The sequence below is a fragment of the Pongo pygmaeus genome, chromosome 6, assembly GCF_028885625.2.
Source record: "Pongo pygmaeus isolate AG05252 chromosome 6, NHGRI_mPonPyg2-v2.0_pri, whole genome shotgun sequence".
Lineage (NCBI taxonomy): Eukaryota > Metazoa > Chordata > Mammalia > Primates > Hominidae > Pongo > Pongo pygmaeus.
The window spans coordinates 151,427,327-151,445,364 of NC_072379.2; the positions used below are offsets into that span (position 1 = coordinate 151,427,327).

The 18,038-nt window shown below is 39.4% G+C and overlaps 2 protein-coding genes across 22 annotated transcripts in view; one reads left to right on the forward strand and one right to left on the reverse strand.

Moving 5' to 3' along the window:
* KMT2C (lysine methyltransferase 2C) overlaps nt 1-18,038 on the reverse strand; it is a 303,468-nt gene that overhangs the window by 220,015 nt on the left and 65,415 nt on the right. For all 21 annotated transcript variants that reach the window (XM_054495266.1, XM_063668010.1, XM_063668006.1 and 18 more), the window contains one exon: nt 2,970-3,058. In XM_054495266.1, coding sequence (XP_054351241.1) covers nt 2,970-3,058 — 89 coding nt within the window. The remainder of the gene's footprint in view (nt 1-2,969; nt 3,059-18,038) is intronic.
* LOC129040791 (septin-7-like) lies at nt 9,450-13,092 on the forward strand. The gene is given in 4 exon segments (XM_054495619.2): nt 9,450-9,478; nt 11,107-11,299; nt 11,786-11,984; nt 11,987-13,092. Coding segments are annotated over 4 exon segments (1,446 nt in total). The 3' UTR covers nt 13,012-13,092.

Sequence of the window (18,038 nt, forward strand, 5' to 3'; positions counted from 1 at the left end):
GTTTCACTCCTGAGAGTGGTTAGCTGTGTGAAATGATCCTGAAAGGTTAAGGAGGATGAAGACTAAAAGCTGGTTTGGGCAATATGAGATCATTACATTGACAAGAATAATTTTAGTAGAATGGGAGGAAGAAAGCTTGATTAGAGTGGGTTCATGAGAAAATGGTGAAAAATAAGTAGTAATCATAAGTATAAATAACTCAAGGATTTTTGCTATGATGGAGCAAAGAAGCTGTATAATACCTAAAAGGGGATGTCGGATCAAGAGAGGCTATTTGCGTTGAAAGGTGGTGATTCTGCAGCACCCCCCTTATGCTAATGAAATCACAGAGATGGAAAAGTTATTGATGCAGAAAAGCAAGGACAACTGCAGAACCAAAGTCCATCATACATGAGAGGGGACACAATGTAAGACACAAGCAGAGGAGCTGGCCTTATCCGCAGACAGTCTTTATCCCATTTTACCAGGACAGAAACTACAATATACAGGTAGGGATGCAAGCAAGAAAATAGATTTGATGGTAGATGAATATGGAACTTCTTTTCTAATTGTTCTATATTTTTTGTTTTTTCACTGAAATAAGCAAGATCATCACTAAAGAATCAAAAATGAGAAGGGGTGTTGGAAGTTTCAGGAGAAAAGAAAAGGTGGTGAAATAATCATCTTCAATAATCAAAGGGCCGGGCGTGGTGGCTCACGCCTGTAATCCTAGCATTTTGGGAGGCCAAGGTGGGCGGATTACGTGAGGTCAGGAGTTCGAGGCCAGCCTGGCCAACATTGGGAGAACCCTGTGTCTACTAAAAATACAAAAATTAGCCAGGCATGGTGGCGGGTGGCTGTAATCCCAGCTACTCGGAAGGCTGAGACAGGAGAATCACTTGAACCTGGGAGGCGGAGGTTGCCATGAGCCAAGATCACGCCACTGCACTCCAGCCTGGAACAAAAGGTGAAACTCTGTCTCAAAAAAACAAAATTAAAAAAATAATAATAATCAGGCAGGGAGCGGTGGCTCACGCCTGTAATCTCAGAACTTTGGGAGGCCAAGGCAGGTGGATCACGAGGTCAGGAGTTCAAGACCAGCCTGGCCAATATGGTGAAACCCCGTCTCTACTAAAAAATACAAAAATTAGCCAGGCGTGGTGGCATCCCCCTATAGTCCCAGACCAGGAGGAAGACTGAGGCAGGAGAATCGCTGGAACCCGGGAGACAGAGGTTGCAATGAGCCGAGATCGCGCCACTGCACTCCAGCCTGGGAGACAAGAGTGAGACTCCATCTCAAAAAGAATAATAATAATAGCAATAACAATAATCGGAGCCAGACACGGTGGCTCACACCTGTAATCCCAGCACTTTGGGAGGCGGGTGGATCACCTGAGGTCAGGAGTTCGAGACCAGCCTGGCCAACACAGCAAAACCCTGTCTCTACTAAAAATACAAAAGTTACCCAGGCATGGTGGCGCATGTCTATAATCCCAGCTACTTGGGAAGCTGAGGCAGGGAGAACTGCATGAACCTGGGGGGTGGAGGTTGCAGTGAGCCGAAATCACACCACTGTAGTCCAGCCTGGGAGAGAGAGCAAGACTGTGTCTCAAAAATAACAATAGGCCAGGCGCAGTGGTTCACGCCTGTAATCCTAGCACTTTGGGAGGCTGAGGTGGGCGGATCATGAGGTCAGGAGATCGAGACCATCCTTGCTAACACGGTGAAACCCCGTCTCCACTAAAGATACAAAAAATTAGCTGGGTGTGGTGGCGGGCACCTGTAGTCTCAGCTATTCGGGAGGCTGAGGCAGGAGAATGGCATGAACCTGTGAATCCAGGAGGTGGAGCTTGCAGTGAGCTGAGATCACGCCACTGCACTCCAGCCCCGGCAACAGAGCAAGACTCTTGTCTTAAAACAAAAAACAAAAAACAAAAAACAAAAAAAACCACTAAAGCTTCAAAAAGACTTTTCACTAGTAAAAGTAACAATATATAGTACAGAAAAAAAAAATCATATGAAAAGGAATTAACAGTTTAAAGTAATATAGTAATTAATGAATGTGCACAAAAGGGTGAAATTTAGTATTCTGAACTTCCAAGCATCATTTTGTTACTCTAACTAGACCTTATTGGAAAGAAACTATAGACTATTTGAAGGCTTTCCAAGAATTATACCTATATAATAAATAGCAACACATCTGACAACCATAAGGATTTCTGGAAAAATGTATTTTAAAATCTATAACAATTTTTAATTTTTCTCATCTCTTAACTGTATGATATTCTGTAAGCATCAAGATGATATTCAACTTCAGAGACAAAGCCTATCACTGTGTCTAAACTCTATCCAATAACTATTGAAAACTTTACCAATGAGAGACTATCTCCTACAGGTATCCTCTAAATACAATATGAATCCTAGTCCCTTTGATAACTTACCACTGACCTGAAAATTTTGGAAACTGCTTTGGGCAACCAACTCTAGCTACCTTTTACAGATGCACAACATACAACAGCTTATTTAAGGGCACCTAAACGTCCAACAGACCAGAAACTATTTGGTCTAGTTTGGCCTAGCCTTTCACAATATTAATTCCATAATGAAACATACTACTTTTTTCAAAACACATATTAACAAAATAAGCTTTAAACAAACACTAGATGGTTCATAGGCCAGAATATACTATGAGCGATTATACTAACAGCCTGGATTACTGTTTCTCCCAGTCTTTATTTCCTTGATAAAACATTTATCTTCAGATATAAAATAATTATACTAACCAGGGCTTAGGGAAAAAAAGAGAGATAGAGGGCTCAGTTTTTTCACTTTGTCATTAGTTATCAAAACTATTTAGGCGGATGGGAAACTTAGAATTCAGTATAAAAACAAATGCTTAATACAGAATATTGTTATACAAATGCTACACGCAGTGTATAGACATATGCAAATTATCATATACATTCTTATAAATTCTTGAGTTCTGATACCTGTTTCCACAATCGTTTCTGTTTCTGTTGTCTCCAGCCCATCCATGCTGTCCTCATCTTCCACTGCAGTTTTCCCCCTACTTCGAGGTCTGCAGAAAAAAAAAAAAAAAAAGTACATAGAGTTAAATGTTAAATTTTAAGGCTTAGACTTATATTCAACATAAAGCACAATTTGAAGGTATACAAAATAAATAATTTGGGCATTTTTCCAGCATTTTACCATATCAAGTAGAAAAGATCAGAGTTTACAGTCATTTTCTCCCTTAAATCCAGCACTTCCTTATACTCTAAATGTGAGGACAGACCCACATGAATATAATTGTGTCCTCATAATTCACTTAAATATTCCTCACTCTGGTTTTGCCCCTCTTTTAGGTAACCTTCTGATGTCTCCCTCTGTCTACCGTAGTGGCTTTTAACTACATAATGGGTTCTTTACAAAGTTCACATACCAGGTTTAACTTCTATATTTAATAAAGTTGATGCGAAATGACCAGATATATGTATTTTTAAAAGCTTTGTAAAAGGTACTTTTGGTGACTGTGATGCAGATGACTAAAAAACAAAATTTTAAAAATTAAGCACGATTATAATCATGTCCACCTTACAAGCATAATAAAATTTAATTTATAAACACTTCAGGAAAGTAAAATAAAGGTAAGAGTCACAAGTAAGGTGAAATTGCTGAAACAAAGCAATTGGGAAAAAAAAAAACAAAACTAATGCCTTTAAATTCTTTGAACTGTCCTAAATACGGTATAGAAATGAGTAAAAGAAAAATTAATAACACATAAGAGCAACAAGATATGACATATAAAAACTTGGAAACTGACAAAGCAGTACTCAGATAATTTCAGTGTTTTAAATTATTTCACAGTATTTTAAACTCTTTAAAAGAAAAAGGCTGGGTAAGGTGACTCACACCTGTAATCCCAGCACTTTGGAGGGTCGAGTTAGATGGATCATTTAAGTGCAAGGGTTCAAGACCAATCTGACCATCATGGCGAAACCCCATCTCTACCAAAAAAAAAATGCAAAAATTAGGCAAACATGGTGGTATGCCAGTAATTCCAGCTAAAGAAAAAAAACAACAAAGGGAGGGAGGGAGGGAGGAAACAGAAAGAAAAAATACAAATCAACTCAGTATTTAATTGAAAAACATAAAACATTTAAAAAGTGAAAAACAGCCAGCTGTGGTGGCTCACATCTGTAATACCAGCACTTTGGGAGGCTGAGGCAGATGTATCACCTGAGGTCAGGAGCTCACGAACAGCCTGGCCAACATGGTGAAACTCTGTCTCTACTAAAAATACAAAAATGAGCCAGGCGTTGTGGCGTGTGCCTGTAATCCCAGCTACTTGGGAGGCTGAGGCACGAGAATTGCTTGAACCTGACAGGTGGAGGTTGCAGTGAGCTGATATCACGCCACTGCACTCCAGCCTGGGCGACAGAGTCAAACTCTGTCTCAAACACACAAACAAAAAAAAAAGGGGAGGTGGGGGAGGGAACAATACGAAATAGAATAATATGAAAAAGGAATAAAACAAAGAACTATGTTTTAAACAATAAGAAATCCATTTAAGTCTTGTTCTCATAAAAAAGTTAACCAACCTAGGCCAGGCGCAGTGACTCACGCCTGTAATCCTAGTACTTTGGGAGGCCGAGGTGGGTGGATCACCTGAGGTCAGGAGTTCAAGACCAGCCTGGCCTACGTGGCAAAACCTCATCTCTACTAAGAATACAAAAATTAGCTGGACGTGTTGACGCACATCTGTAATTCCAGCTACTCGGGAGGCTGAGGCAGGAGAATCGCTTGAACCCGGTGGGCAGAAGTTGCAGTGAGCCAAGATCACACCATTGCACTCCAGCCTGGGCAACAAGAGTGAAACTCTGTCTCAAAAAAAAAAGTTAACCAACCTAAACCATGAAGGAGCTATAACATAAAAATATATTAAAAATTAAAGTGACCAGCCGGGCGTAGTGGCCCACACCTGTAATCCCAGCACCTTGTGAGGCCGAGGCAGGCAGATCACCTGAGGTAGGCACAGTTCGAGACCAGCCTGACCAACATGGAGAAACCCCATCACTACTAAAAAAAAAAATACAAAAACAAAAAGAAAAATTAGCTGGGCATGGTGGCACATGCCTGTAATCCCAGCTACTCGAGAGGCTAAGGCAGGAGAATTGCTTGAACCTGGGGAGGCAGAAGTTGCGGTGAGCCGAGATTGCACCACTGCACTCCAGCCTGGGCAACAAGGGCGAAATTCTATCTCAAAACAAACAAAAAAAAAATTTAAGTAATCAAAGCCTAAATCGTTTTATAATTAAAACTACTAAAAACTATCAAAAAGTCGGTCTTAACCAAAAATAAAAAAAAAAAGGAAGTACCTGACTCAGAATTCCAACAAACATTGTCAAAAACTATGAATGAAAATAAAAACTGAGAACAATCCTATTGAACATAATCAGAATGCCAGGATGATTCAATATTAGAAATTTGTTAATGTTACATAACAAGTCAAGCAGTCAAAATAGCATCACTTCAAACTTCACAGGGGGAAAGGGGAAAGAAGGCAGAACTAAATAAAAAGACTACAAAACCTGAAAGATTAAAAAGGGTGATTAGGGAGAAAACACTCTAAGGTGGTTCTTATTGTTCATGGACAAAAAGAAAGAACATCTTTAGAATTTATTAAGTAGTTGTTTTTAGGCCGGGCACGGTGACTCATGCCTGTAATCCCAGCACTTTGGGAGGCTGAGGTGGGTGGATCATGAGGTCAGGAGATTGAGACCATCCTGGCTAACAAGGTGAAACCCCATCTCTACTAAAAATATACAAAAAAATTAGCCGGGCATGGTAGCGGGCGCCTGTAGTCCCAGCTACTCGGGAGGCTGAGGCAGGAGAATGGTGTGAACCCGGGAGGCAGAGGCTGCGGTGAGCTGAGATCGCACCATTGCACTCCAGCCTGAGCAACAAGAGAGAAACTCCGTCTCAAAAAAAAGAATTTATTAAGTAGTTGTTTTTAAATTTGACGGAAAACATTAAAATAAAGTGGAAAGAAGGGATGAGAAAATTTGATCAATCCAACAGCAGGCAGAAAAGGAATGAAAACAAATGGTACATAGAAAATAACAAAAAGGTAAATATAAATACGAATTTTCACAGTAAACATAAATGGCTTAAACTGTCATAATGATAAAATTAATTTACTTGGATAACATGAGAACTTCAGATTATATAAAGCAAACATTTACAGAACAAAGAGAAATTGGTAACTAATCATTAGAGAGATATTAACATCCCACTCTCAGAAACTGATAGATGAAACATTATAGTTTGAAGCATTTTAAACGAGTATTTGGACAACACATTGAGCAAGCATTACTAGATTACTCCATCAATCTTCCTTTGTGTCTGACTCTGTTCAAACACAGTGGATACAGAAATAAATAAAACAAAATCCCTCCCTTCACAAAACTACATTCTAGTGAGAACAGACAACAGTAAACAAGTATTACACATATAACATCCAACAAAAGAAAGCAAAGAAAAAGGGACTAGCTATTTTAAATAACAGATTTATAAAATAAATGTTTTAAAATAAAATTTTGTAAGGAGCCACTTCAGCACAGAACTGAAGATGAAGCAAACCACACAGATATCTGGGAGAAAAGCATTGCAGTAGAAGGAACAGCAAATGCAAAATTCTTGAGATGAGAGCAAGTGAAGGGGGTTAGAGGGACAAGAAGGATATACGGTGGCTGGGGCAGAGTCAGCGGTAGGGGGTAAGAAGGCATGAGGTCTAAGAATTTTTTTTTAATAGGATCACTTTTTGTTTAGAAACCTGTAGACCAATACAAGAACTAGGGACTGGGAGACTAGAAATCCTCGAAACAATCCTAACATGGCTGCTTCAACGAAAATAGAGAATGAGAAAATAATTCACATGCTATTATGGAGGCAGAGTTTACTTTTCATCTTTCCTTTGTGATTTTTCATAATCATAAACATCCATTTTTAAAGAAATTGGAAATCGTATGGTTTAGCTGACTTTTTAACTTAATCTCTCAGACCCATGTTTTGCTCTACTTTGAGTTTTTTCTCCACTATCTTGACCATCACTGTCTATGCTGTTGTTTGTTTTGGCACAACTGGCTTTATTTCAAGCTCATTCTGTCTAGTTTATAATCTCTATCAACATATCAGTTATCTGCATTGCCCTACTTACTCCTTAAAAAATAATTTTGATTTTAATTTTTGCTTTTCAAATTTTTCTTCTGATTTCTATTCTTGGTTTTGGCACTAGGAAGACATGCTTTTTACGTTGATCAATTCATCAGAATTCCTTTCCTTCTGGGAGGTGGACCAACTTATTGACATCATGTCATTTTCAAATTTCTTTTATTTCATTGGTGTCCTTCTTATTGCTGCTCATTGGCTTCTGCCATGTGACTTTTCTGACTAATCAAACACCATATTCTGAACGCAAAGATAATGGTCATACTCTTCAAAACCCTATCAGTTGCCAACTTTCATATTTAAACAGCAAAATAGATACATGTTTTATATTTCCATATTGAGTCAGATATTTCCAGTTTCAGTTTTTAATTAAAGTTTGAAGTCTAATTACAAATGACAACATGAAGATTATTTATTTTAATCCTTCTTTGGGTTTTCTTCATTCCCCTCTTTTTCTTGTCTCTTAACCCTTTCATTTCAGTGTTCTTCACTTCACTTTATTACCAAGAAATTTGAAGTAAAAGAATACAACTAACTTTATTTGAGAAAATTTTCTACCAAAACTTTATGTTCCATATTAATCTCAGAATCTGAAACCAACTTGAGTTCCTAAAGTAACACAGGAGACTTCTACATAAAGCCACATGGGAGTAAGGTCAAAATTACCCTCCAGCCCAAACAACTAGGAAACCAGACAAATATAAGAAACAACCTTATTATCAGACACTGGGCAACAGGTACAGCAAAGGGAATAAAGGGAAAGAAACATGGCGACCCCTGCCATGGCACAGGCTTTCTACCTGGCGTTAATTTAGAAACTACCACACAGAGAGAGGAAACCAAAATGAGAAGTGAAATGAGAAGACAGAAATCATAGGTTCAGGTGGCTCAAGAAGACTAGAATTTGTGGGACAGAGTACCCAAGAGAAGAGAGGTATTCAGAGCAAGAGCTCCAGAAATCTGCACAGGGATACCCTTGAGTTCCAACTGAATACCAATCTGCACATGTGTGATGTGAAATCCCAGAAGACTGAACAAGAACAACTTCCAGGGAGAGAGCAATTACAGAAGAACAATTCCCAGAGCTCACAGAAAGCTGCGAATCAACTGTGTTGTCTCTAGTCAACTATATTGTCTCTAGCCAGAGTGGCAAGACCTCAATGACTGTGTAACACATTCAGTAGAGACCAGAGTGAGACACACCTTTAGGAGCAGGACTAAATGAGCCACAGAACAAATGCTACTCTAGACCATCCCTAAAAGAGCTGACAAATAAGTCTCAACTTATCCTGAGAGTGACTCTGTATGAAAAAATAAATAAGTCTCAACCAAACAATAATGATTCACAACTTAACTACAGGACATAATCCAATAATCCAGCTATTATAAGTATGCCTCATATGCACAAGAATGTAAAGAAAACATGAATATGAGAGAAACAGAAGATATTAAAAATAACATGGAACTCAAAGGTAACATCAAAAGACAACATCAAATGCAAATTTCAGGCCGGGTGTGGTGGCTCACGCCTCTAATCCCAGCACTTTGGGAGGCCGAGGCGGGCGGATCACTAGGTCAGGAGATCGAGACCATCCTGGCTAACACGGTGAAACCCCGTCTCTACTAAAAATACAAAAAATTAGCCGGGCGCGTGGTGGCGGGCACCTGTAGTCCTAGCTATTTGGGAGGCTGAGGCAGGAGAATGGTGTGAACCCAGGAGGCAGAGACTGCAGTGAGCCGAGATCACGCCACTGCACTCCAGCCTGGGTGACACAGCAAGACTCCGTCTCCCAAAAAAAAAAAAAAAAAGAAAAGAAAAAAATGCAAATTTCACATTGAAAAGTTAACATGTGATTAGAAATGACAAAAGATCACTATCCCTAAAGACATAACAAAAAAAAAATCTATTCAAAATAAAGAACAGTATGAAAAATGACAACACAGCTACAGTGCCCTGTGGAATAATAGCAACCTACCTAATATGTGTGAGGTTGGGGTTAAAGGGATAGGAACAAAAACATTGTTTAGTGAAATAATTAGCTGTAAATTTTAAAAGCTGTATGATTATAAACCCACAGATCCAAGCACAACAAAATCCGAAACAGACAGACAGACAGACACACACACACACGTACCAGTAAGGTACTTTATAGTCAAATTGCTGAAAAAGATTAATAAAGAGAAAATATTAAAAGTAGCAAAAGAAAATACACATTGCTTAAAGAGGGAATAAAGTAAAAATGACTGCAGTCTTCTCGTCTGAAACTATGTAAGCCAGAAGACAGTAAAAAACATATTTAAAGTATTAAGGAGAAAATTAAAGGAAAAACCCCTATAAACACTGAACAAAACATGCAGCAAAAAAAAGTATCCTTCAAAAACAACAGTAGGCTGGGTGCAGTGGCCTGTAATCCCAGCACTTTGGGAAGCCAAGGCAGGCGGATCACCTGAGGTCGAGTTCGAGACCAGCCTGGCCAAGATGGTGAAACCCTGTCACTACTAAAAATACAAAAATCAGCCAGGAATGGTAGCAGGCACCTGTAATCCCAGCTACTCTGGAGGCTGAGGCAGGAGAATTGCTCCAACTAGGGAGGTGGAGGTTGCAGTGAACAGAAATCGCACCGCTGCACTCCAGCCTGGGTGGCAGAGTGAGACCCTGTCTCAAACAAACAAACAAACAGTTAACTAAAAACTTCCTCCTTTTTCTTTTCTTCTTTTGAGATGGAGTCTCACTATGTTGCTCAGGAAGGTCTTGAATTCCTGCTCTCAAGCGATCCTCCCACCTTGGTTTCCCATAGGGCTGGGATTACAGGCATTAGCCTCCTGGCCTAGTGTTTTGTTTTGAAGTGTGCTTTGTCTGATATTAACATAGCCACTCCAGCTTAATTTTGATTAGTGTTTGCATGTTTTATCTTTCTCTTTATGTCATTTTATTTCAATTGTCTTTCATGTAGACAGAATATAATTAGGTCTAAAATAGATTCTATTATCGGGGCATAGTGGCATGTGCCTGTAGTCCTGGGTACTCCGGAGGATGAGGTGGGAGGAACACTTGACAAAAACAACCCAACTCAAAAATGAGCAGAGAACTTCCATAGACATTTTCCAAAGAAGTTATACAAATGACCAAAAGCACATAAAAAGATGCTCACGATGACTATTAGAAAAATGAAAAATCAAAACTAAGATATATCACCTCACACCCATTAGGATGGCTACTGTGAAAAATAAAAAACAGAATAACAAATGTTGGCAAGGACGTGGAGAAACCGAAACACTAGTGCACAGGTGTAGGGAACATAAGATGATATGCACCCTGGAAAACAGTATGGCAGTTTCTCAAAAAGTTAAAAATAGAATTACCATATGATCCACAAATTCCACTTCTGGGTATACACCAAAAAGAATCAGAAGCAGAGTCTCCAAAGAGATATTTATACACCCATGTTCACAGCAGCATTATTCACAATAAATAAAACATATTTAACAGTTAAGTAAAATGTGGTACAGACATACCACATTGGCGGTACGTCTATGGTGGAATACTATGCAGCCTTAAAAAGGAAGAATTTCTGACATATGCGATACTACAACATAAATGAACCTTGACAACAATCTCCTAAGTGAATTAAACCAGTCACAAAGAAAAAAAAATAGTGGATGATTCCACTTATATAAGGTACTAAGAGTAGTTAAAATCAGAGACAGAAAGTGGAACGGTGGTTGCCAGAGGCTGAGAGAAGGGAGAAACTGGGAGTTATTGTTTAATGGCTATAAAGTATGAGTTTAACAAGATAAAAAAAAAAGCTATGAAAATGGATAGTGTCTACATTGTGAATGTATCTCACATCACTAAAATGTACACTTAAAAATAGTTAAGGGGTTGGGTGGCCACAGACGGCCGGCGGGATGTAACCGGCCGCTGAGCTGCAACCCTTCCGTGTCCGCAGGCTTCGGCCCGGCCGCCGCCGCCCATAAGCTATGGAGGAGCTTGACAACTTCCTGGCCTGCAGGGCCGGAAGCAGCAAGGGCCAGACGCGGCGCGAGCCGGCGCTGCGAGCCAACGGGCCGGCGCCTGGCGGGCACGATCGTAAGGTCGCGCAGAAGCTCCTCAATGGCCAGGGCCAGCTGCAGCCCCGGCCGCACACTTGCCTCACCTGAGCCTGGGCTCTTGCTCTTGCGGAATCCACAGGTCTTTCTTGAAGAAATCTGTAGTCAGAACTCTGTGCTGCATTTTTATCCAGGGAAGGAACAGGAAGAGAAGAGTGTGGTCTCCTAGAAATCTAGCACTGGAGAAACGAGGAAAATTCTTCCAAGATTGGTCTCCCACTCAGAGCTGAGGAAGCTTTTCTACTCAGCAGATGCAGTGTGTTTTGATGTTGACAGCACGGTCATCAGAGAAGAAGGAACCGACGTTCAAAGCAGCTGCCAACTATTCCAAGTTTCCCAGCTGGAGGAGCCCTTCCCTGCACCTTCGCAGAAGCCCTGAAGCAGACACCCCAGGGAGCACCTACCGGGGGCACCCCCAGCTGGCACCAGCATACAAAGTGAGACAGGGTCTCGCCTTATTTCGCAGGTTGGTCTGGAACTCCTGAGCTCAAACAATCTACCCACCTCGGCCTCCCAAAGTTCTGGGATTACAGGTGTGAGCCACCTTACCCAGAGAGGCGAACCTGGATTGGGAAAGTCGACATTAATCAACTCATTATTCCTCACAGCTTTGTATTCTCCAGAGTATCCAGGTCCTTCTCATAGAATTAAAAAGACTATACAGGTGGACAATCTAAAGTTTTAATCAAAGAAGGTGGTGTTCAGTTGCTGCTCACAATAGTTGACACCCCAGGATTTGGAGATGTAGTGGATAATAGTAATTGCTGGCAGCCTGTTATCGATTACATTGATAGTAAATCTGAGGACTACCTAAATGCAGAATCACGAGTGAACAGACGTCAGATGCCTGATAGCAGGGTGCAGTGTTGTCTATACTTCATTGCTCCTTCAGGACATGGACTTAAACCATTGGATATTGAGTTTATGAAGCGTTCTCATGAAAAAGTGATTATCATCCGACTTATTGCCAAAGCAGACACACTTACACCAGAGGAATGCCAACAATTTAAAAAACAGATAATGAAAGAAATCCAAGAACATAAAATATATGAATTTCCAGAAATAGATGATGAAGAAGAAAATAAACTTGCTAAAAAGGTAAAGGACTGTTTACCTCTTGCTGTGGTAGGTAGTAATACTATCATTGAAGTTAATGGCAAAAGGGTCAGAGGAAGGCAGTATCCTTGGGGTGCTGCTGAAGTTGAAAACGGTGAACATTGTGATTTTACAATTCTAAGAAATATGCTGATAAAAACACACACGCAGGACTTGAAAGATGTTACTAATAATGTCCACTATGAGAACTACAGAAGCAGAAAACTGGCAGCTGTGCCTTATAATGGAGTTGATAACAACAAGAATAAAGGGCAGCTGACTAAGAGCCCTCTGGCACAAATGGAAGAAGAAAGAAGGGAGTATGCAACTAAAATGAAGAAGAGAGAGCTGGAGATGGAGCAGGTGTTTGAGATGAAGGTCAAATTAAAAGTTCAAAAACTAAAGGACTCTGAAGCTGAGCTCCAGTGGCGCCATGAGCTAATGAAAAAGAATTTGGAAGCACAGCACAAAGAATCAGAGGAAAAACGTCGTCAGTTTGAGGATGAGAAAGCAAACTGGGAAGCTCAACAACATATTTTACAACAGAACTCTTCGAGAACCTTGGAAAAGAACAAGAAGAAAGGGAAGATCTTTTAAACTCTCTATTGACCACCAGTTACGTATTAGTTGCCAATATGCCAGCTTGGATATCAGTGTTTGTTGGATCCGTTTGACCAATATGCATCAGTTTCATACATAATGATGGATTTAACAGCATGACAAAAATTATTTTTTTGTTGTTGTTCTTGATGGAGATTAAGATGCCTTGAATTGTCTAGGGTGTTGTGTACTTAGAAAGTAACAGCTCTAAGTACCTTTCCTACATTTTCTTTTTCTTTTTTTTATTAAACAGATATCTTCAGTTTAATGCAGGAGAACATTTTACTGTTGTACAATCATGTTCTGGTGGTTTGATTGTTTACAGGATATTCCAAAATAAAAGGACTCTGGAAGGTTTAAAAAAAAAAAAAAAAAAGGGGCCAGGAGCAGTGGCTCACACCTGTAATCCCAGCACTTTGGAAGGCCAAGACAGGCAGATCATTTGAGGTCAGGAGTTGGAGACCAGCCTGGCCAACATGGCGAAATCCTGTCTCTACTAAAAATACAAAAGTTGGCCGGGCATGATGGCACGTGCCTGTAATCCCAGTTACTTGGGAGGCTGAGGCAGGAGACTCACTTGAACCCGGGAAGCAGAGACTGCAGTGAACCAAGATCACACCACCGCACTCCAGCCTGGGCAACAGAGTGAGGCCCTGTCTCCAAAAAAAAAAAAAACAGTTAAGATGGCAAATTATATTTTGTGTATATTCTACCACAACTTTTTTAAAAGTCAAATCAAAATCTGATTGTAAAGATCAATAAAATTGACAAGCTTCTAGCAAAACAAACACACACAAAAAAATACTATGGTTTGAATACCATTTGCCCTCACCAAATCTCATGTTGAAGCTTGGTCTGCAATGTAGCAGTGTTGAGAGGTGGTACCTTTAAGGGGTGATTAGGTTGTTAAGAGGGATTAATGTCGTTCTCAAAGGAGTTCTCACTCTTGGAGGAGTGAACCCACAAGAGTCGGTTGTTATAAAGTGAGGATGCCTCTCATGTTTGGCCTCACTTTGCAAACATGTGCTTCCCCTCGCACTTCTCTGCCATGTTATGACATAGCACAAAGCCCTCACCACATGCGGCAACCCATCTTAGATTTCTCAGCCTCCAGAACCATAAACCAAATAAATCTTTTTCCTTTATAAATTACCAACTCTCGGGTATTTTGTTATAGCAATAGAAAATGAACTAAAACAGGAATGAAAGAGGGGATTTCACTATAGACCCCACAGACATTAAAATGACAATAAGGTTGGGTGCTATGGCTCATGCCTGTAATCCCAGTGGGCAGATCATGAGGTCAGGAGATCAAGACCATCCTGGCTAACACGGTGAAACCCCGTCTCTACTAAAAATACCAAAAAATTAGCCGGGTGTGGTAGTGGGCACCTGTAGTCCCAGCTACTCAGGAGGCTGAGGCTGGAGAATGGCGTGAACCCTGGAGGCAGAGCTTGCAGTGAGCCGAGATCGCAAGACTGTACTCCAGCCTGGGCAACAGAGCGAGACTCCGTCTCCAAAAAAAAAAAGACAATAAAAGAGCAGTATGAACAACTCCACATATATAAGTTTGATATCTTTAAATGAAATGGACCAATTCATAGGAAATGACAAACTACCAAAACTCACCCAAGATAAAATATGTAACCTGAACAGCTCTGTAACTATTAAGGAAATTGAATTTATAGTATGAAATTTTCTGAAATAACAATCTCCAGGCCCAGATGCTTTCACTAACTAATTTCTAACCAACATTTTAAGATGAGGTAACACCAACTCTACAGAATCCCTTCCAGAAAACAGAGGAGGGAACAACATTTCTCCACTCATTTAATGAGGTCAGCATTATCCTAAAGCCAAAATCAGGCAAAGACAGTACAAAGAAGCAAAACTAAAGACCAATTTCCAAAGTGAACATAAACACAAAAATCATCAAGAATATATTAGCAAATCAAACTCAGGAACATAAAAAGAGTAATATACCACACCATGTGGGGTTTATCCCAGGAATGCTACACTTGTTCAATATTCAAAAAATCCATCAATGTAATCTACCATGTTAGAAGTCTAAATCACTGGTCAGCAAACTACGGTCCAGAGGCCAAATCCAGTCCTGTACTTGGTCTTTGTAATAATTTTATCGGAACATAGCCATGTATATTTGTTTACATACAGTCTACATCTGCTTTCATGCTACAATAGCAGATATCAGCAGTTACAACAGACAGCATATTGCCAGCAAAGCCTAAAATGTTTACTATGTGACCCCTTACAGAAAAAAATGTGGGAGGTCACCACCATTAGACCTGCCTTACAAGAAATGCTAAAGAAAGTTCTTCAAATTGAAACAAAAGAACTCTAAAAACATAAAAACATATTAAAGAATAAAACTCACTATAAAGATAACAATATATTCAAATTCAGAATACTCCAATACTGTAATGGTGGTACCTAAATCAGATTTAAGTCTAGTATAAATGTAAAGAGACAAAAGTATTAAATATTAACTATACATAAACAATTTGGTAATGGATACATGATATATAAAAGATACACATTATGAAATCAATAATACAAAATGTGAAAGGAGACATTAAATGTAAAGTTGTGGTATACTGTTGAGGTTGTCAGCTTAAAATACACTATTAACACTATAAGATGTTTTATGTAAGCTTTATGGTAACCATAAAGAAAAGGCCGTAGTAGATACATAAAACAGAAAAGAACCAAAGCATATCACTATCAAAAAAATCATCAAATCACAAAGGAAGACAGCAAGAGAGGAAGACTGAAACAAACAAACTTACAAGAGTCAGAAAAATTGACAAAATGGCAGTAGCATCTCCTTACCTATCAATAATTACTTTAAATGGAAATAAATTAAATACTCCAGAAGACACTGATTGGCTGAGTGATTTTTTTCTTATTTTTTCATTTCATTTTATTTTTTTTGAGATGGAGTCTCACTCTGTTGCCCAGGCTGGAGTGCAGAGGCATGATCTCAGCTCACTGGAACCTCCGCCTCCCAGGTTCAAGCAATTCTCCCACCTCAGCCACCTGAATAGCTGGGACTACAGACACACGCCACCACGCCTGGCTAATTTTTGTATTTTTAGTAGAGAGAGAATTTCACCATATTGGCCATGCTGGTCTCGAACTCCTGACCTCAGGTGATCCACCTGCCTTGGCCTCCCTAAGTGCTGGTATTACAGATGTGAGCCACTGTGCCTGGCCGAGTGGATTTTTAAAAACAAGATCCAATGATATGCTGCCTACAGGATACATAAAACAGAAAATCAAAAGTGCATCACTACCAAAAAATCATCAAATCACAAAGGAAGACAGCTAGAGAGGAAGATTGGAACAAAGAAACTACAAGAGTCAGAAAAATTGACAAAATGGCAGTAGTAACTCCTTACCTATCAATAATTATTTTAAATGAAAAGAATTAAGCTCTCCAATAAGAAGACACAGATTGAATGGATTTTTGTTTGTTTAAGATGGAGTCTCACTCTGTCGCCCAGACTGGACTGCGATGGCGTGATCTCAGCTCACTGCAACCTCCGCCTCCTGGGTTCAAGCGATTCACCTGCCTCAGCCTCCTGAGTAACTGGGATTACAGGCACCCGCCACCACACCTGGCTAATTTTTGTATTTTTAGTAGAGATGAGGTTTCACCATGTCGGTCAGGCTGGTTTCAAACTCCTGACCTCAGGTGATCTACCCACCTCGGCCTCCCAAAGTGCTGGGAATACAAGCGTGAGCCACTGCACCCAGCCAAGTGGATTTTTAAAAACAAGATCCACCTATATGCTGCCTACAAGAGACTCTCTTTAGCTTTAAAGGACTGAGGCCGAAAGTGAAGAGATGGAAAAAGATATTCCACACACATGTTAACCAAAGACAGCAGAGGATCCTTATATAAGATAAAATAGACTTTGAGTCAAAAAGTGTTACCAGAGATCAGAGGTCAATTCATCAAGAGAATGTAACATTTATAAATATATATACATGCCCCAATTTGGAGCACCTAAATATATAAAGCACTATCAACAGAACTAAAGGGGGAAATAGCAATACCGTAATAGTGGGGAACTTAAATACCCCACTTTCAACAATGGATAAATAATCCAGACAAAAATTAATAAGGAAACACAGACTTGAACATTACAGACTAAATGGACCTAACAGACACATATAGAACATTCTAGCCAACAGCAGCTGAATATACATTCTTCTTAAGCAAACAGAGAATATTCTCCAGGATAGATCATATGTTGGGCCACAAAACAAGTTTTAACAAATTCAAGAAGAATGAAATCATTTCAAGTATCTTTCTAACAACAATGGTATGAAATTAGAAATCAATGACATAGGAAGAAAGCTAGAAAATTCACAAAGAAATCAAAAGGGAAAATCTGTTAATATGGTTGTCATATTTACAAATCAAAGAAAAATGATCATCTCAACAAATGCAGAAAAAAATCAGATATAAATGCAGTAAGTCTTCTGTGTCCATGGGTTCCGCATCTGTAAATCCAAATGACTATGTATCAAAAAAAAATTTATTACTCTGTCTCTTTAACTGTATACTCCATGAAGACTAAAAATTTGTTCTATTCACTGCTGCACCCCCAACACCTAACAGCACCAGATGAAACACAGGCACTCAATATATGTTTTGTTGAATGAGTAGATGGTTGTATAACTCAGGACAAAAATATGGATTCAATAACAAATATTGAGATAACAGCCTAACAATTCTGAAAAGCAAGTTAGTTCTGTCTGCCACTGAACAAAATAATAAAATTTCACAGGGAATCAAACTTTAAAACAAAGCCACTTAATACTGGATGTTGTGTCATTAAGCTAAGTGATAAGAAATAAGACACTCTAATACCATAAAGGAACAGGCTAAAGTGTCATAATTAGCAGAAAATATCACCAATGTCTACTTAGAAAATACAAGTTTATCAACTGAAATGTTAAAAGAGTTCTTTAAGATTCTCAGATCAACACAGTAA